At 29.4% G+C, this 22,885-nt stretch overlaps 2 protein-coding genes across 5 annotated transcripts; one reads left to right on the forward strand and one right to left on the reverse strand.

The window, feature by feature from the left end:
• The first annotated feature begins 7,673 nt into the window (after window positions 1-7,673).
• LOC121232297 (plant UBX domain-containing protein 9) lies at window positions 7,674-11,762 on the forward strand. Of its 4 annotated transcripts, none has more exons than XM_041118031.1 (11): window positions 7,674-7,836; window positions 8,168-8,229; window positions 8,331-8,790; window positions 8,868-8,942; window positions 9,037-9,144; window positions 9,798-9,935; window positions 10,033-10,233; window positions 10,318-10,434; window positions 11,027-11,170; window positions 11,246-11,302; window positions 11,482-11,762. In XM_041118031.1, the coding sequence occupies exons 1-11, from the start codon at window positions 7,753-7,755 to the stop codon at window positions 11,527-11,529; spliced, it is 1,494 nt and encodes a 497-aa protein (XP_040973965.1). In that variant the 5' UTR covers window positions 7,674-7,752; the 3' UTR covers window positions 11,530-11,762. The 4 variants fall into 4 exon arrangements, with proteins under 4 accessions (XP_040973965.1, XP_040973966.1, XP_040973967.1 ...); XM_041118032.1 differs by having other exon boundaries at window positions 9,822-9,935; XM_041118033.1 differs by having other exon boundaries at window positions 9,837-9,935.
• Window positions 11,743-15,567, reverse strand: LOC121232296 (probable methyltransferase PMT15). The gene is made up of 6 exons (XM_041118030.1): window positions 14,841-15,567; window positions 13,838-14,048; window positions 13,420-13,717; window positions 12,583-12,978; window positions 12,223-12,300; window positions 11,743-12,150 (listed from the first exon to the last, which is right to left on the reverse strand). Exons 1-6 carry the CDS (start codon window positions 15,510-15,512, stop codon window positions 11,916-11,918), a joined length of 1,890 nt encoding a protein of 629 aa, XP_040973964.1. The 5' UTR covers window positions 15,513-15,567; the 3' UTR covers window positions 11,743-11,915.
• Between the last annotated feature and the right edge of the window lie 7,318 nt (window positions 15,568-22,885).

Raw genomic sequence — 22,885 nt, forward strand, 5'->3', positions numbered from 1 at the left:
ATATACTCTCATCATCATTTCTACAATTCAAAGCTAAAATGGTTTATTCACATACATGTACCATCTCGTACCAATCTCATATACGTTCTCATCTTTCATTTACACGTTGAACCATTCAGAATAGAAGTCAGATACTCAAGGGTCTCACACGATAAGTACCTATACCATGGCTTGAAGCCAAATCAAGGTATCTTATCCGAAATACTGATATCATGGCCAAAAGCCAAATCAGCCGATACGCATGGCCCAAAGCCAAATCGGTTTATCTCACACCTGAAGTGTTGAATCATGGCTCGAAGCCAACTCAAGGTATCCCTAATGACAGTCACTAGCATCTTAAACTATTCCTAAGGTTCAACCAGGATTCCAACTATCGAATCTTCGTTGAATCATTTCCGAACTTGTCCGTAATCACATAATCACAATTCATGCTATATCAAAGCACATAAAATACATTTGAAATAAAATTATAACATACGAACTTACTTCGGATGTTAAATCAGCGAATCAAGTCAATTAGTTGATAACTTTATCTTTTCCCTGATCCAAATTCGCATTTCTCCTTTCTTGATCTAAATATATATAAAATTAACTTATTTAATCATATTTTCATTCAATTTAGTCCAAAACACACTTTAAAACACATTTACACTTCTGCCCCACATATTTCACATATTTCACAATTTAGTCCTTATTTCATAACATCAAAAATTAGTGAAATTTAAAATATACCCATGCTAGCCGAATTACTAATATGCCCTTAGCAGCCCATATGTTTCATTTATTTCACATTTTAACCATTAACTTTACACATTTCTCAATTCAATCCCTATTTTGCATTTTCACTAAAAATCACTTAACAAAAACTTGTATATTTATTAACAAACATTCATAATCTGTCAAGAAATTTCAAATTACGCATGAATTCAACAATGGCATCATTCAAAATCTTTAAAAGTTTTGCAAATTAGTCCCTGGGCTAGCTAAACTAAGCTACAACGATCACAAAAACATAGAAATCATTAAAAACACTTAATACATGTCCATAAAAGTCCACTAACATTAAAAATGGTATATTTACCACATAAGGACCACCACTTTGATAATCCATAACTATTTAACACCTTTAACTAATAGAACATGCATTTTACACTTTACGTGATTTAGTCTTTTTTATCAAATTGACTAATCAAACTATAAAATTTCTTAACAAAATTTTCAAACCAATAAAATATCATACTTTAAACTTTAAAATAATAATAAAATAAATATTTTGATCTCAGATTTGTGGTCCTGAATCCACTGTTTCAATTTGACTAAAAACTTGTTACAACTCTCCTCCTTTAAGGATTTTCGTCCCTGAAAATCTTACCAGTGAATAGGTTCGAGTATTGTTTTATCATAGCATCCTCGTGTTCCCATGTAGCTTCTTCAACCCCGTTTTGATGCCATAATACTTTCACTAATGCGATTCTCTTATTTCTCAGTTCTTTGATCTCATGAGCTAAAATTCAAATCGATTCTTTAGCGTATGACATTCGACTGAATTTCAACCTCGATTGGGGAAATGACATGTGAAGGGTCGGATCAGTATCGTCGAAGCATCGACACATGAAACACATTATGTATTTTCTCTAACTCAGACGATAAAGATAGTCGATATGCCACTGGCCCAACTCGTTCAATAATCTCATAAGGTCCAATGAATCGCAGACTCAATTTCCCTTTCCGACCAAACCGCAATATCTTTTTCTACGGTGATACTTTCAAAAACACTTATCCCCGATTTGGAACTCAATATCTTTCCGTGTCAAGCCTGCGTACGATTTCTATCAATCCGATACTGCTTTCAAACTATTGCGAATTACTTTCACTTTTTCTTCAGTCTTTTTGATCAGATCAAGCTCCTATACCCAACCCAATCATCGGGTCTGAGCTACAGTGTGTCTATTCATCGCTGGAGCAACTACGATCAAAATAAATATAATTCTATTCATTTAACATTCAAATACAAACATTATAAGCAATTATTATGATAGGTAAACATTTTTTAGTCTTATACAAGCTTACGAAAGCTTTAATACTAATCTGAGGTTGAATTAGGACTAAATTGAAAATTTTCAAAATATAGCAAGTGGGAATCATGATATCCAAGGCTTGGTATCACGATTTCAAAGATAGTAACCAAACTTTAAAATGTATTAAGTGGGTATTACAATATCCCAGACTTGGTATCACGATTTCGAAGACAATAGCTAAACTTCTCAACCTGAGGACTGAATTACAAAGTTTTCAAAATAAAATAGGGTTGATATTGTGAAATCGAGGGTACAATATTGCAATATTGGGAACAGGCCACTAAGTCCCTATACTTGGCCAAAATGCACCTTTTTGGTACCTAAATCAAAGTGTCCAACCAAGACTAACACATGATCGTCGATTTACGTATTCCATTTGTATCAAAAACATACAAAATAAATTGAGACATCCATCTACAACTTCTCATCAAGACATTAATCACTTAAACATCAATTAATCTTTTCATTTCATACCATGAATCATTCACCAAACAAGTCATACATGTCAATTAGTAGAACACGTATGCCATATTCAACAATATTGCAATTACATCACCAAAAAGCCAACTTCCAATGCAAATCAATTATAACAAAAACATTTGTACCTACTTCACTAAGATCATTAGCATTTTGTACCATTTCAATCTCATATTCAATATCTATTTACAATCTACTAAAAATTTAAACAAAAATATGTCTCACATTTAAAACCAAAAGTGTATATAAACATAGTTGGGTAACCAAATAGACACAACCTAGGTACATGCCAAACAACAAGTGAAAGAGGTATACAAACATCGTTGAGATTGCGATATTTGCCTAGATGTTGAAGTCCACACTCAAGATCATGAATTGAACCTAACCTGCGCACAGAAAACAAATCATATGCTAAGCTAATTGCTTAGTGGTAAATCTATGATTCAAAATAAAATAATTAAGCTTATGCAAATGCACACATTCAATTACTATTCAATTTCATATCATTATACCAAATACTTCTATTTGCAACTTCTTCTCATCACATAAGTGATCTAAATTTACCAATTATATCACTAGCATCAATTCATCATATTGTATACATTACTCATTCATATATGTACAATTCTTTATTATCAATTCAACAAATTTTCGAGTCTATAAGCTCAATCCCATTCAAGTAGCCATCGGGCTCATTTTTAACTCAATTTTTATAATATCACATTTCACATTTTCATTACATTTCATTTCATTTTCATTTAACCAATTTATGTATTTTTAACCTTATTCACCAGACACAAACTTGGTACAAATACACAAATCCGTCACCCGAGGTTGCCCCGCAATAATGACGCTATAACGGTACATAATACCACCCCGAGTTGCCCGACAACAATGGTTTTCTCAAATCAATCAATCTGTCACCTCGGTTGCCTGGAAACAATTATTCAATGCATAATGTCTACCATCTCAGATTTTCCGGCAATGATAGTTTTACTCAATAGTCTAACCCTATGGCATGTTAACTATATTCGACACAGTCTGAATAGTTAGTAGGGTATTTCGTTTCCTATTCATTATACAAAGTTCAATTTACATTTCAGTAATCACAATCCATCAACATATCACAATCTCATAACTTATAAAACATAATTTAACAAGTCAATTATCAAATACCAAGTAAATCCTAAGTTTTGTACTTTACTCAATTTAGTCATTGTATTGGAAATCAATATCAAATACATCAAATCAATTCAAGTAATCCTCAATAACTCACCTTGAATCTCATATAACACAAAATGTCATGCACATGCAAAAACTTAAGTGTTCCCAAATCATATAAATACAAACCATAAATTCTGAGTTACTCGTCGACGGCTTTGAATTTTCCTTTCCCTTTCAATGAATCTAGGTCAAATTTAGCTATAGATTGACATAAAAAATATATAATTATCAATTACCAACCAATTCACAATCAAATAATAATTTATGCAAGTTTTACAATTTATTCAATTTAGTCCTTAAACCGAGACTAACCTAACTTTTAACTTAAAGCTCCAAATTGAATTTTGATGTCACTATAATTCATTAGGGACCTCCTATTTCTTATTCCTACTATCAATTTTATATTTTAATTAGTTTGATCCCTAATGTACAAAACTATTAATTAAGCTTTACAATTTAATCCTTTTTCACATCTAAGCTTAAAATCTATCAATTTAACACCTAAAATTTCAATAACTCAACTGATATAAAATGGGAGTAGAGGAAGCGGAAGAAGGATCAAATTCAAGTTGCTTGACTTAAGAAGGAAAATTTTGGTTGTGACCTGAAAAAAAGAACCAAATAAATTTAGAAAAAATAATAATAATAATAATAAAACTTAAAAAAATAAAGGATAAATATTCAAAATAATAACTAAATAGTGAAAATATATATTAAAGTAAAGTGGAAGATGGAACAATAAACCGATGGATATGATGGATATAAGGATAAATGTCAAATTGAACCCTTTGAGATATAAATCTCAACAAATTCAATTAATGGCTCTAATCAACCATCCAAGAAATAATCCTTGGCAAATTAAAGGGTGAAGAATGAATTCCCATGACTACTTGAAGAAAATCGAAAAGAAAACAACTTCTAAAAATCACAAGAAAGAAACCTTGTACAAAAATCAAACTTCCAGAATTGAAAACTTTATCAATGAAAAACAATTGTTTGATTTGTGTACAATGCAAAAGCATATATAAGAGCTAGCTAAATAAATCTAAATAAAACTCTTAAGTATACTAGAACTCTAATTGAATTAAACAAGAAGTAGTTTTAAACTAAACTTTCTTATTAACATAAAACTCCTAAATAAATTAAACTACTTAATAATTATTAAAAATTCAAAATAATAAAATAATAAAATAATAAAAGCTGATAAATATAATATTGGGCTCATATATAATAAAAATTAATCCCAAACTCAAACCCAATATGATTTAAACTCGAGTTAAAAGCACGAAACTTGTAATTCTCGTCATAATCCCATTTAGAAATTTTGCTTGCGCAATCTTCAATAAATTGGTTATAACTTGAGCTCCTAAACTCAAAATCGAGTGATTCAAAGTGCGTTTCGAATCTAAGAGATATATCTTCAAATGCCATGAGACATCTTAACCAAGCAATACATGTATCCCATACAAAAAGTCATCGCAAGTCTGATGATTTCCCAAACTTAAAAATTGGCAGCTTCAGTGAATGAAATTTAATAAATTTCACCCTACCCATGCATGTATCATCAACAATGGAAAGTTCCTAAAAATTTATCTAGTTTTATAAATTGCTACATGAGCTAGCTAAATAAAGCTCCTATGACCTCAAAAACATAAAAATTACAAGAAAAAGACTAAATTACACTAACCAATTGTTGAACGAAAGATTAAGCTTTCATTAGGTTTTTTTTCTCTCTTTTGCTTCGAGTAGATAAAGAAGATGATGAAGAAATGTTCCTTTATCATCCACTTTCTCTATATTATACATATATATTATTAATTTAATAAATCATAGTTTAATTAATTTAAACCTTAAATTAATTAAACTTAAAACCTTGATCAACCATCCACTATTATATATATTAATATGGTCTAATTGTTATTTTAGACCTTTAGTTAACTGTAATTTAAGTCTTCAATTTATTTTTTAATTAAAAATTATAGCGATTAGACTTTACAATTTAGTCCCTGAGCCCTAATTAATCACCAATTTAGCTAAAATACTTATCCAAAATTTAATTCATCATTATAATAACTCCGTAAATATTTTTATTTAATAATTAGAAACTTGATTTACCGAAACAGGGTCCCAAAATCGTATTTTTCGACACTACTGGAAACCGAGTCATTACAAAAATAATTGTCTCTAATGAACAGTAAAGAAGGCTTTATATGGGCTAGCTAAGTACATCCAAATAAAAATATATTGAAACTTTAATTAATCTAAACAAGAAGTAGTTTTAAACTAAACTTTCTTGTTGACTATGAAACATAAAACTCCTAACTAACTTCAAATATTTAAAAAAGATAAATTTCAGAATAAATAAATAATAAAACCTAATAAATACAATATTGAACTCATATATAACAAAAATTAACCCTAAAAATCGAATCCAATATGTTTAAACTCGAATTAAAAGCCCGATTCCCATCCAAAAATTCTACTCACGCAGCCTTCACTAAAACGATCATAACTTGAGCTCCCAAACTTGCAATAATGTGATTCAAAGTGTGTTTCGAATTTAAGAGATAGATCTTCAAAAGATATGTAGATATCTCAACCCAAAAATGCCTCGATCCCATCCAAAAACTCGTCGCAAGTCAACTGATTTCTCAAGCTTGAAAATTGGCACATTCGGTGAATGGAATTTAATAAATTTCACCCCATCCGTGCATGTATCAGGGAGAGAGACGGGGTGGGGTGGGACGATGGAGGAGATGAAGGGGGAGGGGAGGGGAGGGGGAAGGTTTTTTTTTTAAATTTTTATTTAGGATTAATATAATTATTTTTATTTCATATTAATAAAGAATTTAAATTTATTATATATGTTTTTGAAAATACTTATGTATTTTTATATATATCTTTTAGTTTTTTAGAGATAGGATCAAATTGAAACCATTTGAAAATTTTGAGAGTTAGTTTCTTAAAATTATAACTAAATTAATATGATATGTAAAAGTTGAGGGCTAGACTTGTTATTATATATTTTTCAACTATCACATCACCCTCACGTTAGTGCAATTAACGAAATGACTAGAAAAAACAATCTCGGTTAGTTGAGTGGCCAAATTAAAAAGAATTTATAGTTAGCTGACAAAAAAGAAACAAATCCATAGTTGAATGATAAGTTTAGAAAATTCATAATTAGATGACCTAGAAGGAAAAATAGCCCCTAATCTCCGGTGTAGGTTGCGTTAAATCTTTTATCTATTTTGCTAAACGTACAAGATCGTGAAAAGGCGTGATAACAGCTCTTCCTCACTTACACATTTCAATTGAAGTTACCACTTATAGCCACGTGGGATGGGAGCACAAGCTTTGTCGAGAGTTGAATATAAGCGCCGATATACGTAATTGCAAACCACACCACCCAATAAAGTATAAACGTACAAACTAATTACTCCAAATAGCCTTTTTCTTTGCGGTCAATTTTGTTATTAGTCTCTTTGTTATACATAAATTGTGAATTTAGTCCTTATATCCTCTAATTTAGTTATTTTTAGTCACTCTAATTTGCAAATTTTGAATTTTGCGCTTGAACACAACAAATATATTATTACGCGTATAAGTTCATATTAGTTAAGCTATTTCCACATAATGTATTTAATGGGTTATTTTTTTTTACATGGGATTGAAATTTTAAAATTCAAAAATTATAAATTCTAAAAATCATCAAATTATAGAATGAGGACTAAATACAAAATTTATGCATAGTGCAAGCTTATTAACAAAATTAGTATAAGGATTAAATAAACAACTTGTTCATAGTAAAGGGACTAGTAACACAATTTGATGTTTTCTTTTTTCTTTTCTTTTATTATTATTTATTACCTTTTTTCCCTCTCTTTTTTCTCTCGTTTTCTTTTTTCGTTTCTTTCTATTCTGTGTTGCTGTTGCTGATTTTATTTGAAAAAGAAACTGAAAATCGATAGCAATGACGACGCCAACTCGAGATGCAATCGAGAGTTTCAAGAGCATAACTGGAGAATCGGAGTCGGTTGCTTTACGGAAATTACAGGTACATTCATTTGTTTTCCTCTTTTCACCTTTTCTTTTTACTTCCTAATTTTACAGATTTGTTTTCTAGGGTTTTTATACCTTAAAACTTAGCTTTCTTGATAGCCAACCAGTTTCTTTGTGGAATATAATGCATATTGTGGAATACAATGTTTTTAATTGTTTTCTTGGATATCTGGTTAATTTGAAAGTGATCATGTCTTGTAGTTTCAGTGTTATAGATTTAGATTCATAATTATTGTGATTCTGCGTACTGATAGTTCTACATTGATTTGTTGTTAATGTACATATGCTAAAGATTATACTCATTTAATGCTTTGATTGGTAAATAGGAGTATGGTGGCAACTTAAATGCGGCTGTCAGCGCACATTTTCTTGAACTGGAAAGAAGCATGTTTGGCTCTATCCCTTAATTATATTTTCATTTGTAATTAATTTATAAATGAATTAATTTACGTTTTCTTTTTTGTGTTTGGTCTTGCTTTTCATGTTCAGCACGAACCCGGTATCTTCTGCTTCTTCTCAGAATAATTTTGTTGATACGAACAATCAAAGTGGACTTGGAACAGGTGGAATTGTTCCACTCATCTCTGCTGTTAGAAGATTTAGGCCTTCATTATTGCTTGACCCCAATTACAGGAGAAATTTGTTAAACCAGATCGGCACTCCTAATTTCAATCATTATACAACATCTCCTCATATGGGAGAGGTGACCGGGGTCCCTGTAGGGTTTAATGGTCGAAATGAGCATCCTCTGAATTCAGGAGTCAGACCTGTCATCACGGATTCACCAGGAACACCATCATACTATGGAGAGGGGACTTACAACAATTTCTCAAGAGATGATCATCAACATCCCAATGATATAGAATCTGAAATGATGCAAGCTGCAATTGAGGCTTCTAAGCGGGATTTTGAACAGACATATATGAATGAGCAACGTGGTTCTTTCTATGTAAACACTCATACTGTCGAACAATGTGGTTCTTCCTAGGCTTTTTTAGATTCTTAATTCTTATTTTTATGATGCAGGGTTCATCTAGTGTTGGGCTTCAACAACAGCAAGAAGATGAAGAGCTTGCTCGTGCAATTTCATTGTCTTTGAAGGTTTTCACTTCTTTTTCCTGGTTTCATGATTTGAATTTCCTTGTGTCTTTTTCACTTTTGGTCCTGGCTTCTCTCTAACATCAAGTAAGTTCAGACAGCAAATGAAGAGAAAGCAATGCGTATGCCGAAGGATCATTACGAACAAATGGGAACTTATGATTCAAATGATAAAACTACGGAAACGACTAATAACAGCTCGAAGGTGTGTATTCTACTCTGCTTTAGTTTGTTACAGATAAAATTTCTGCGAACAGGTGCATTCTCTCATAAATGCAGTGACCTGCAGTTATTGAGAATGCAGTAGAATGCATTTACTGAAACTGATATCAACACATAATAGTAGCTTTTCTGAAACAATGAGGTCTCATGTTATCTAATTTGGCAGTTAATCATTAGAGTTATTATTTTGTTGTGTGCCTTAGAACAAATCCATTGCATATTCTGTGACACTGATAAAATGTTTTGTTTGCTTTTGTGTTGGTACGAGGAGTTCAGGGAACTAGAAATGTTAAGCTTGATCTTCAGTTTAGTAGCTTTATCTGTTTTGGGAATTTATCTTTCGACTTATATTTTTGTTGTGTGCTTTAGAAACAAATCCATTGCATATTCTGTGACTGTGATCAAATGTTTTGTTTGCTTTTGTGGCGGTTAAAGGTGTTCAGAGCACCAGAAATGTAAAGCTTAACCTTCTGTTTACTTTAGTTTATTTAGCTCTATATATTAGAATTTATCTTTCTTTTAGCTGATTAGGTCTAAACTCTAAAGTGAATATCCTAACTCTCTGGAACAGTAAGATAAGGGAAGTTTCAAATGGTCTAGCTAAAAGTGTTACATGCTTCTTGTTTCTCATGGAAGCACCTTTTCCTTGTTAATAAGAAGTGTGTTGAATCCAAGATAGGAAACTCTTCACTTAGACAACGACCAGTGACTCATGAATCTGTCCATGATACTCAAAATCATCTTCTGAGTAAAGATTCCTTGAATTCTAATGAGGTATTAACCTTCTAATATCACAAAATTTCTGCTTCTCGAGCTAAGGACCATGTTAATGTTTTACTGATTATACTGATTTCTTCTTTTCTGGGAAAAGTGGGTTGATATTTCACAGAAAGAGCTTGATGAAGCAATTATGCTGGAGACCCAACTTTTTAGCCAGATTCCTGAAGGCAGTTCGTATATCCTTTCTCATGAGCAAGGTGGTCCGGGTAGAAGCATTAATCCTGGTCTAGAGGCTGTATCTGGTCCACAACCATCCTCTATAATGGACCAATGTTTACTGCGGCAACAGCAGGTTTAGATGACTCCTAGAATGACACGTAATATCGTCTACTGATTATATTTACCTCTGATGAATTGGACAAATTTCACTTGTTAGGATGAGGAGTATCTGATATCTCTATTAGCTGACAAAGAAAAGGAGATGAATGCTCTTAAGAAAGCTGAAAGTCATAGTTTGAAAGAAGAATCTCTCAGAAGGAAACATGAAGGAGAGGTGATATATATTTTACCTATGTAGGATAAAAGATGCATTTAATATTCTTGATTTGTCCATTTGTTCTTACGTACTATTTGTTATATGATTAGGAAACTTGTGATGATGCCTGTAAGAAGTATTTTCCAGTCACTGTAAAAACTATATTCAAAAATTCATTTAAATATCTTAGATCATGTATATGTTTCTTCCATTCATAAGCTAAAACTGAAATTAATATTTCTTTGCCACAAAATAAATGGGTATATCGAATTCTTCCGCTGATCTGCCATCAGTGAGATTGTCCCTGAAGCCAAATTGATTTTGGATCTACTTAAGTTTTAAAAGTTATTGAGCAGTTTTGCGTTTATTTTATCAGTTTTTCTGAGTTACTTTGCAACTATGCAATCTAACGTCATTATGAAATACTGCTATGTCTATCTTTAAGAAATCTAATAGGCTTGTGTTTGAATAAACAGTACGAAATGCCATTCTAAACATGAATAACCCGCTTTCTATCTGAATTTAAAAGGATCATCCTAGTTACAGGTTCAATTCCAATTTGGATTGTGAATTACATAGTCTAATCACTAGTTTATTTCGCTGAGGGCAGGAAGTCAACAAGGTAATGTCAGCAAAAAGTACTTCACTCCCACCAGAGCCAGCAATAGATGATGACAATGCAATAACTATACTTGTTAGGATGCCAGATGGCACCCGCCATGGACGTCGCTTTCGCAAGTCAGACAAGCTCCAGGTAAAATTTTTTCTGAAATTTAAGACTATAGATTCGTTTATTTCCTATTCTGATTTTTGTTTCATCCCATTGTAGCTTCTTTTTGACTTCATAGATGTTGGGGAAGTGGTGAAGCCAGAGACTTACAGAGTGGTGAGTGCTACGTAGTCTTTGTGTTTAATCTCTTTATGTGGTTATTGAGGTTTCAGTTTTTCAATTCCTCTAATTGGTATCATAGATTTATTTTTCCTGTTCTCTCAATGGTATTAACAATGTAATATGAGCTACTAATTAAATATTGTCATTTGTTACTCGCTTCCATTAATTAACAGGTAAGGCCATATCCTCGCCGTGCTTTTGATGCCGCTGACTGCTTTTAAGTTTCAACCAACTTGGTCTGACAGGCAAACAGGAAGCATTGTTTCTGGAATTCATATAGCATCGACTGTTTTGCCTTATTTTCATGAGCTTTTGTAGTTTTTGGCCAGGTACCATAACCCCTGCTGACTTTATTTCCTTTTAGGTTTGAGTTTTTACAAATGATATTAGACCTTAGTCTTTGAATGTGCTGAGATCATAAAAATGAAGAGAAATCAAGAAAATGATTTAGGTAGCCATGATACATTTCTATGCAACCATCACATTACTGGGAAAAGAATTAAGGCATAAAAAAAATGAAAATTAAATAATTAAGAAAAAAAATAGAAGAAGGAAACAAGAAAGCAGAACAAACTTTTTATGGCAGCTATGAAGCTTTATTAATTCCTTATTGGTCATGTTTGGGTGCCAATGGTGGTGCAGTCCAATATTGCTTAACTGCAAAAAGAATCTTCTCTCTTTCATGGGGTCCCTTTTCATGGTCTGCAATTCTTCCCTCCCATTGCATAACGTCTATGATTTTCTTGATTTTCAACAACACGTCCACATCGTCTCTAATGATTACACCGCCTTCTGGTCGTAAAACCCTATCCATTTCTAGAAGAATATCCTCCGTGTCACAACTGCATTGTCCAACTATTAGTTCTCGTATCGATAATACATAAATAATGTTTGTTTAATTGTTTCTTTGTTACCTGTCTTTGTAGAGACTGAAAATGGTGTCTGCATGAATAAAATCGTAGGTTCTAGGATAAGTAGACATTGCCTCACACCTATCAAGAAACACCAATGAATCATTAAACTATTACCCACCACCAAAAACATAATCGAACTGACCGGACTGGCTAGTTGGATTGGAAATTGATTTGAAGAGAGTCATTAGACTGGTTAATTTGGTAATTGATATGGACCGCTTGAATCAAACAAAAAAGTTTGTTCAACCATTTTTTTATGTTTTTTTAAATATTTATTTAATTGAATCAGTTGGACTGACAAATGAATGGTACGATTGGTTCTGAAAACCTTGATTGAGGGTAGAGAAAAAAGGAAAATACCAATTTTGGTAAGTTCCAATTAATCCACGTTCATAGATAACTCCAAGAGTGTTGAGCTGGTCAGCCTCAACGGGTACAGCGTTCATGACCCAGACGGGGTCATCGACAAGAGCTGCTGCAAAGCCTCCCAAATATGCATTCATATCCAACAAGTTGCGGTATCGCCCTGTCTGTGCTAGCTTATAGTCTATTTTCTTATAATATGCTACTCTCTCCTTCCATAGCTCTGTGTTCTCTACAAAGTTGTTTCCTGTAACTCCTGTTAAACTTCCACTTCTGATCCTTGGAGGGATTGCATTCAGCCTCTGTGGCCATTTTGGTAATTGCCCACCTGCAATTTCCTTTATTTCGGATACTTGAGGCAATGGGGTTAAACATTTCTCCAATTTTGTGTACCTGCTCCACAAATTGAATAACTTTTTAGTTGAGAGTGAAAAAGAAAGATAAACTCGGTTGTTTTATGCATGCATGTAACCGTTTCAACATTAGGCATTTAATAGATTTGGTTGGAATCGCGACATCAATAGTTCTTTTTCTTATTCCAAGTAAAAGCAGTTTTTAAATATGAAAAAGGTGTTGAGACTAAGAATGACAAAATGATAGCACTTGGACATGCCTTTCCCAATCAATTGGTTTTGGTATAACTGCCAAAGTGGTAAGTAAGAAGTAAGAATTTGCTTTCTGGATGTTGAAAATAATCCTTTTCTCCATTCACAAGTCACTCAGTCAGTCTCCTTGTATTTACTAAACAAATTTTGGACACTTTTTATTGACACTGACTCTGATTGTTAAAAAGACTAAAATTGAATTAAAAAGAGACAAAAAAAAAATACTCACCAGGCCATGTCAGGGTTCTGAGTTTGGCAAAACCTTGGCTGCTTGAAAACCTTCCTGGTTGCTTTGCAATGGATATGATTGGTGGGTTTTTGCCAAATGGCAATATCACCCTTTTGTACAATTTTTTTCCAGCAGAGGGATTTAGCCAGAGTCTCGATTCGAGACTGTTCTGCTTTCAAATCATCAGCCGTTCTATTCCAACCTTTCCAATGATTTTCCCAGTTGATTGGTGGCCCTGATAGAATCCAATACCCACCAGGGCGTAGGATCCTATCTACTTCAATTAAATATATCCCATCTGTCATAAAATCGAAGTTAGTAAACAATAAAAAGCAGTTAGGAATGGAGTAAATGGAAAGTGAAGCAATAAGCATAGCAGTAATTAATGTTGTTGAAGGGACCAAATGGGGAAGGTTACCATAGTTGTCCCAAGGGATGAGGCAACGAGAGCAATGGGCCATGTCGAAAGCTCTTGAAGGATAAGGAAGCCTAATGGAAGCAAGGACTCCGATCAAGGCAGGGACGCCACGTTCCAGAGCGAATTGCACTTGAGCTTCATGGGTGTCTCTTGGTGCAAATGACATTGCTATAATGTTCCTTGATAATAAGTATGCCCCCCAACTCGCTACCTGGTTCCGTTAATTAAATTGTTAATTCTTTAGAACAAAGTTTAAAGTTAATGATATGGTTGAGTTGCAAAATTGTTTATTATAGACCTATCAATTCTAATCTGAACTCGAATCTATATATATTTCAGGGCAAACCAAACCTTTCACCGTGGGGTTAGAAGTTGGAGCAAATTTAGAGTGATAAATGGTAGTGCATGATCCAACAAATTATTTGTTGTTGGTGAACCACTTTACTTGAAAATGAAGACTTCTTTCCAACTATAAAAGTTGCCTAAATAACCATCTAAGTTTGACTTTGGTTTTAAACACAACATGCATGCAATATTCTCCTCATTTCTGGCAATCTTTAATTTCCCATTACACCCATAGTCCTCTAAATCCTTCTTTTGTGCTAAAATTCTGCAATTCCTACCTGGCAGTATCATCCTGATCAAAGATATCTTCATAATTATAGTAATTTTTTTTAATTTTAAATCCACTATAGATGTGATCACAGTCTAACATGAATATTATTCAATAAATGAATATAGTAGCTGAAAATGACTCAGATTAATTCAACCCTATGAAATAAATGCTATGAGGAACGGATCAAAAGGGGAAGAAAATAAAGATAAACCAATTAATTCTAATTTTCTATGTACTTGAAGTAAAACAAAAGGAAACGATGAAATTAATAATTTGCCAATGAATCCCTCTACTTTTTCATCTCCTCAAACAACGTCAAAATGGGCAACCCAAGGTTTGATTTTATGAAAATTTATTAAATATAAACGTGAAAATGTTAGAACGTACCCCGCAGCCGGTATCAATGGCTGTTCTTATGGAACCATCTTTGAGATTTATCAATTTATCGATATCGTCAATATAAGCATCAGCTCCGCGTGGGAACATGGTGCCGCCACCGGGAAATATAAATTTCTCCCCTTCTACCTTAACCCAATTCTGAGCCTTTTTTTCGACAGTCAGCTCTTTATGCGGAACGTTAGCAAACCATGCAAACTCTCTACTCTCAGGCCACCTAAAAGGAACCTTGTAACCGTACGGAGCTGGTATCCGACACTTTAACAACTCGTTCCTTTCGGGACAGTGGCGCTGTCTGTATATGAGCATGTCCCTGTCGAATTTCAGTGACCTCCGAGCGTCCTCGCATGGGGTGTACTCGGAGAAGGAGATGTTACAAGGAGGGAAGTGAGGTACACGCGTGGTGGCGGGAGTTGGATCGTGGGGGAGGTGGTGGGGCATGAAGTCGAGTTGGGTGGTGTGGAGGGAATAGCAAGGGGCGGAGAAGAGGAAGCCGGAGACGGATGAGGAGGAGTTGGGGATGGGGATAGGGCCTAAAGAGTGTGGCCATATTCCAATGAGGTAGAAAATGGTGCAAAGAATGGCGAGGATGGTGATGGAATAAAGGTTGGAGTTTGTGGAATTAAAAATCGTAATGTGAGAGAGGAATCTAGTTGCGGCCATTGACGAAGAAATTAAGCTTCCAATAATAAGAAGAAAAATGAGGTCAGAGACAAGAGACTCAAAACTAAGACAAGCATAGGCATATATAGAGAGAGAGCCCGCCTGCTGTTTTATTTTTATATTGTAACTTGCAAGAATTATTCTAATTATGATGGTTCATAATTATGAAATATGTGCAAAATTATGAATAAACGCATAAATATATTAAATGAGTACAATTGTTTATCATGATATTGTCATCAATTTTGAGTTTGGTGTTGACTTAATTTGTAACATCAATTCAATCAACAATATTATTAATATTAAAAATCTTATCATACATATATGCTCGTGGAAACTACGGATTTAGAATACGAATGTATGCTTAAAAATAATACAATAAATAATGAAATATGTATGATATTAAAATAAAAAATATATATTAAATGAAAAGATTAAAATACCCTCAAATAATATATAGATATATTACTAATGGAGATAATAACTTGTGCATGTTAAAATTTAAAAAAAGAGAGTATAAAATACATCAAATGAAGCTTTGGTAAGGTTTTACTACTTCAATTGGGGTGGGTTTAAATCTCATCATATGCATATTTTAATTCTTTTTTTTTTGTTAAAATAAAAAGACTAAAATACCCTCAAATAGTATAATTTATTTTAATTATGGAAGAGCATTTTCGTAATTTCTTAACTGAGTTGGTGACCCAGTTGAGAGTAATATCAACTCAATAAAATACTTAATAAAATAGTATAGATATGCAACTAATAAATGTAATAAATTGTTCATATTAAAATAAAAATGTATGAAAAACATTAAAACAAAGTTTTGGTTGAATGATAACTTTAAAGTTTTATTAATTCAATTGGTTTGAGTTCAAATCTCACCGTATGCATATTTTTATTAATTTTTGTTAAAATAAAAAGACTAAAGTACCCTAAAATAATTCAACTTATTTTAATTATGGAATGATCTTGACTTGTAAAACTAACTCGGACTTAAATAAATAATAGTATAGATATATACAATAGATCCCCATCTCCATCGTTTAATAAAGAATTTATAACTTCATATTTATAATTGTAGTAAGTATGAAATCTTAACTTGATTGGAAGATGTGGATTTGAGTGCATTGAAGTATATTATCTTTTTATTTATGGGTTAGGGAAGGATTATGAGTAGTTTTAAGTATTGTGTAAAAAAAATATAATCAAAATCTATAATTAAATTATTAAAAAGAAATATTGAAAGATAATAATTATTTTGCAAAACCTTTGCTATTAGTAATGAACTAATTAGAAAAAAAAATTTTAAACAATGATAATTTAATAAAATTGGCACTTTTCATTAATTAAATATTTAATGTGTTAAATTTAAAAATTTATAAAAAATAATAATAATAAGGGAAAGGAGCGGATGTGGGGCAGTGGACACTTAAGGGAGGTGTAGAGTGAAGAAGGTAGCTTAGTAGCTACCTCCCAATCCCATGTTCTCACCTTTTCTTATTCTCGCTATCAGACAAACCCTTTTTTCTACTTTTAAATTCAATTTTTTTTATATAATTATTAATTATACTCATTTTCTAATAAGCATTCCATTTATTTTTATAAATTCCATATTAAATTTAAGTTAAAATATGTTCTACTCTTTAAAATTTTGAAAATTAGTTATTGTAATTTTATTTTGGGGAATTTAATTTCTTTATTTTTTTTTAATTTTAAAATTTAGGTTCAATTTTTAATGCTCTTATTTTTGGGGGTTAGGTTTATTTATGTGATATTTTGAAATTAAAAAAAAACTCATTTAGTAGTAATGATGTTGTAAAGAATCTGAAATTAACAAAATAATTTACATTATTAACAGTTGAACCTAAATTTTGAATTCTAAATTTTGAAAACCTGAAAAAAGTAAATTTATTCTTCCTTCTTTCTTTTTTCATTTTTTAAAGAAGTTTAAAGATTAATTTGATAGAATTTTTAAATGCAAAAGATTAAATTTATTGATTTATTTAGAATTAAGATCAAATTAATAAAATAAGTAAGTATTGAGGATTAAATGTGTTATTATATCAGTTAGAAAGAAAGAACATATCATTATTTTCATTATCAATTTAACGATAGTTGACTAAAACAAGAATGAATCCTAACAATATTACCTATATTGAAAATCTTTAAAGATGAGTGACCAAAACAAGAATACGAACATTATTGGATGACTATTTATATAGCTTACTGACATATTTTAACCTTAAATATATTATCCATGTTAGATATCAATTATTTAAATCTTTTTAGGTTAATTTTGATTTACATTATATTTATATCCAAATCTATATTTAAAAAGATAATTTGAACTTAATTTTAATAAAAAGGATAATTTGATCTTAAAATCCGATTACATATTGTTTTATTAATTGATTTTTTTAAAAATAATTTAATAAATTTGTAGCGAATTTGAATATCCATAAATATTAAAACAAGGGTTAATGTACTAATTGCCCTTAAAGTTGTACCTAATTATCACTTTGATATTTAAAGAATTTTTTTTATCACTTTGATGCTTAAAGTTTTCAATCTGTTATCAAATTTTCCTAACAGTTAACGGCATTAAAAAAAAGAATGGCATAACCACTCTCAGCACACTGCATCACCTTATTTGTACTTTCTTTTGAATAAATTTAAAAAAAATTCAGAAAAAAAAGAAAAAATAAATAAAAACATAAAAATATATAAAGTTCACAAAAATTTAAAAATATTTATTTTTAAAATACATAAAATACAAAAAAAGTCAAACAAATTAATAAAAACCTCAAAATTTTAAAGAAATTAAAAAATATATTTTTATTTTTCAAAAATAAATAAAATACAAATAAAAACTTCAAAAATCTAAAAAAATTTAGAAAATCAGAAAAAAAATGGAAAGCTTCAAAAAGTTTACAAAAATTTAAAAATATAATTTTCTTTTTTAAAATACATAAAATATAAAAAAAATTCAAAACCAATTCTCACTTTCAAGCAAATTTCGCAAATTCTTTAAATACCAAAATAAAAACTGAATGTAATTTTAGAAAATAAACATTACATTAACCTTTAAAATAATACGAATAATAAATAAATAAGATTTAAAATAAATTAAGTGAAGTTGATTTCAAAAAAAAAAAAACAATGGATATGGTCCTACACTAATACCATTCATTCATCTTTCACTATGAGATGGTGGTTTGGCATCTAAATTGATGCCTAAATCTTTTATCATGCAAGTGGTGAGATTAGGGATAGTATTTTTTTATATATATAAATTCTGATATTTTAAGATATTTAATTATTTTTTAATTCATATTTGAAGTAAATATTAAAAATTTTATAGCTTATGAAGTCAAAGCGAATGTGAATAAAAACAAAATCTGTTACTTAATCTAACCTCAACCTTAAAAAATACACACTACCAACTAAACTACATTTATATTTTCGACTTTTTTTTAAAAGGAAAATTCATTAATTTATTCAAAGAATGAGACCATACAATTGTGGGGGGGAAAATAATAAATACTAGTTGTAAGTAGTAAAAGATAAGCTCCATCAATACAACAAAAACTTTAGCCTCAGCATCAATAGAATCTTATGGCACGTTGATAATTGGCTCTATCGCAATATATCTAGAGTGATTGCAAGCACTTAATATAATATGGAAATCAACCCCAAATAGTCTAAAGCAACGGGCATAAATCAGTAAAAGAACCGAGTATCTACCAATCTAGAGAGGACAATGGCAAAACTAACCCTAAAATCACTTGAAGAAGCAAGACTAAAAAGCGTACTACAAGAGTATACAAAAATAAACAAAAATACCCACAAAGGGAAGACGTATTAAACAATGGAAAACAAACAAAAAAACATATAAATCTTAAGGCAACACGAGTCCAAACCAACTCATGAGATTATTCATTATTCTGAAATACTCTCAAAACATAAACAGATTAAGAAGCCAATGAAGAGCCACCCACTTTCTAAAAGAAACTGCTGGTAGTCGGTGGTGTTTCAGAGATGATAGGCATCGCCATCTGTCCATCACAACTTGTGAAGGCAACAAAAATATCCACAAAATATATTCGCAAACTGAAAAGAGAGAAGGCATCTAAAGTGAATGAAAAGAAAAAAGAAATATAAGATTAATGGACAGGAGAAAAAGGCGGGTGATAGCTAACCAAATTAGTTAGTATTTGTATAGTTAAAATGGTGGCAAAGACAACTTTTAAAATGAGAGTCAAAATTATCTGATCTATTAAATTAAAATAAATGGCTCTGAGTTGTAGGTTTTGTATTTATCTTTCTTTATTAAAATAAAACCAATAACATCTAATCTTTCTCTTTTTTATTTCTTTTCACTCTATAATTAAAGTAGCAAGGTGAAAATTTTTTGAATAATTTTTACTTTTTTTGAGAAAAAAATGGAATGAAAAGTAAGGGTTATTAAGATTAATCAATTTGTATATTAGGTAATTTTTTTTCACACTAAGACTTCAATTACATAGTGAAAAAAAAACAGGAAAGATTGAGTGTTACTTGTTTTATTTTAATGAGGTAAGATAAATATAAAATCTAAGTCTTAGAACCATTTATTTTTATTTAATAGTTAAGACAATTTTGGTTCTCATTTTAAAAGTTCACTATAGTTACTATATTAAAAAAAATTCTTATGTCATATAAATATCTAGTATATTATTTTATATAAAAAAGGCATAATAATTTATTTGACCCTCCAACTTTACAAAACAAGTCATTTTACCATTTCATTTAAATTTTCACACTTTTTATCCATTAAAGTTGTATTGTTTGTCGGATCATTCCAAAATGAATGTAAAAGTTAACGTCTGTTAACTTTACTAACATGGCATCTACGTGAAAGTCCATATGTATGTCACATTAGCAATAAATTAATTTTTTAAAAGAAAATTGTTTTTATTATTTTTATACTTTTTATATTTTTTTTGAATTTTATATATTTCAAAAACTAATTAATTTTAAATATGGCAGTCCACGGGTATGTCATGTTAGCAAAATTAATAGATGTTAACTTTGCCCTTCATTTATTGGGTGGTTTGACAAACAACACTAATCCTTTAAGTTGTTCTAAGTGAGTTAGTTTAGCTCTACGGTTTTTTTTTTCTTTGAATCAAAATTCAATCAAGTAGAGTCTTAAGTGAAATTTATTTATTTGTACTGAAAAGGTAGTTAGTTTATCAAAATCAAAGCCCATAATGAGCTTTGACTTTGTGACAAAAAAAAAAGAATTGTCGAAAAACAAATTATGTGTATGATTATTATTATCATTATCCGATATTACTAAAGAGTAAACCTGTAGCAACAAGGTAAAAAGTAAATTTTTCTTTCTGTGAAATGAAATTTGAATTTGGAGAGACAAATAAAACGAATTTGATCTTCCTCTATTGCGTATGTATATATAATTTAAATAGAGAAAAAAATAGAATAGAAATATAGAGTTTTGCATGAGATTAAAAAAAAGTGAAAAATTAAATAAAAAATTAAAATGACTTTTCTTATGAAGTTAGAGGAGCATTAAAAAATTAATATTTTTTTCATTGATGATGTATATAATTTATATATAAATTAATTTTCTATCCCGTGTTACTCATGCGGTTTATCATTATTATTTAAATAGAGATATATTGATTAAAACTATTGATAAAATATTATTTAAAAAATATAAACAGAATTAAAAAAAGATAATATATTTATAATATTATGAATATAATTTATACAGGAAAGAAATGTTGAAAAATAAAACAATTATAATAAAGTTTAAAAGAATTTTAAAATCTTTAATTTCAGAAATCGACTTTTAAATTTTGAAAACAAAGTTTTAAATAATTTATTATGGTGCGAAATAATATTTTAAATAATATAAAAGCATAGATTTGACTTATGAAAAATTTTCAAAAAAATCCACTAATTTTTGTTTGTAATATGGATAGTGTTGTAGGTATAAATAAAATATTTACATAAGATAGGTTAAATTACTTAACAATTTTTTAAAAAATTTAAAAAATATATTTTAAAGAAAATATAACTTGACTATTATTAAATTTATTTTATATTAAAGACACAATATAGTAAATATGATATATGAACACACAAAGGCAGTATGAATATTAAATAAATATAATATATGTTTTATTTTTGAATTTCAAACTTTAAACTATATTTTTAAGATAAATAAAAATATATTATTTAAATTATTTTTTATGAAAATTTTAACTTTAAACTAAATTATTAAAATTAATAAATTTAAATTAAAAATGTTAAAATTAAAATTGTGTTATGGATTTTTTTATGAAAGGATAAAAAATTTTAAATATTAAGATAAACAATATTTATTTTTATTATAATTAAATAATATTTTTATTATAATTTTATTTATATTTATAATTTTAATATTAAGATAAATATTATTTTATTTAAATATTATTTATCTTTAGACTTTATGATAAATATCATATTATGTTTTAAATTTAAGCTTTAAACTATATTTTTTAAAGGAGAAATAAAAACATATTATTTGAAATATATAGAGAAACTTTTAAATTTAAACTAAATACTAAAATTAAAAAATTTAAATTTCGAATTTAAAATAAAAATATTAAAATTAAAATTGTGTTATGAATTTTTAAATTGTTGGGATTTTAAACTATATTTTTAAAGGATAAATAAGAAAACATATTACTTAAATTAAATTTTAAATGAAAATTTTAACTTTAAACTAAATATTAAAATTAATAATTTTAAACTTATAATTTAAAAAAATAAAAAATAAAATTATGTTACGGATTTTTTATTAAAATTAAAATTAATATTGAAATCCATAGCAGGATTTAAATTTAGAATTAAAATTAAAATTTAAATAATGAACAAGTTTTTATATAGATTGGTTTTGGGATAACATATAAATTCCCAATGACAGTAACTTTAACTGGTTTAATATTTGTTTTTATTGGGATAATTTTATAAAATTATTTAAATTCATGATTTAAAATTAAATTAATATTTATATAGTATATAATATATTTTAATTAATTATTATTTGAATTTATTAGAATTATATTATATTTAAAATTTCTTCTATGATTTTCTTTAAAAAAACGTATATATCACTTAAATTAAATTTTAAATCTTAAACTGTAACAAATTAAAAAAAAAAGAAACATTTAATTATTAAAATTTTTAGATTTTATTATTAATTTAAACCATATAATTTTAAATGTATTAATTTTAAAAAATGGATATTATATAAAATAAAGAAATTTGTTGCCACCTAATACCATTATCTGAATTATTTTTATTTTTAAAAGAGGTTCGTG

The sequence above is a fragment of the Gossypium hirsutum genome, chromosome A07, assembly GCF_007990345.1.
Source record: "Gossypium hirsutum isolate 1008001.06 chromosome A07, Gossypium_hirsutum_v2.1, whole genome shotgun sequence".
Classification (NCBI taxonomy): domain Eukaryota; kingdom Viridiplantae; phylum Streptophyta; class Magnoliopsida; order Malvales; family Malvaceae; genus Gossypium; species Gossypium hirsutum.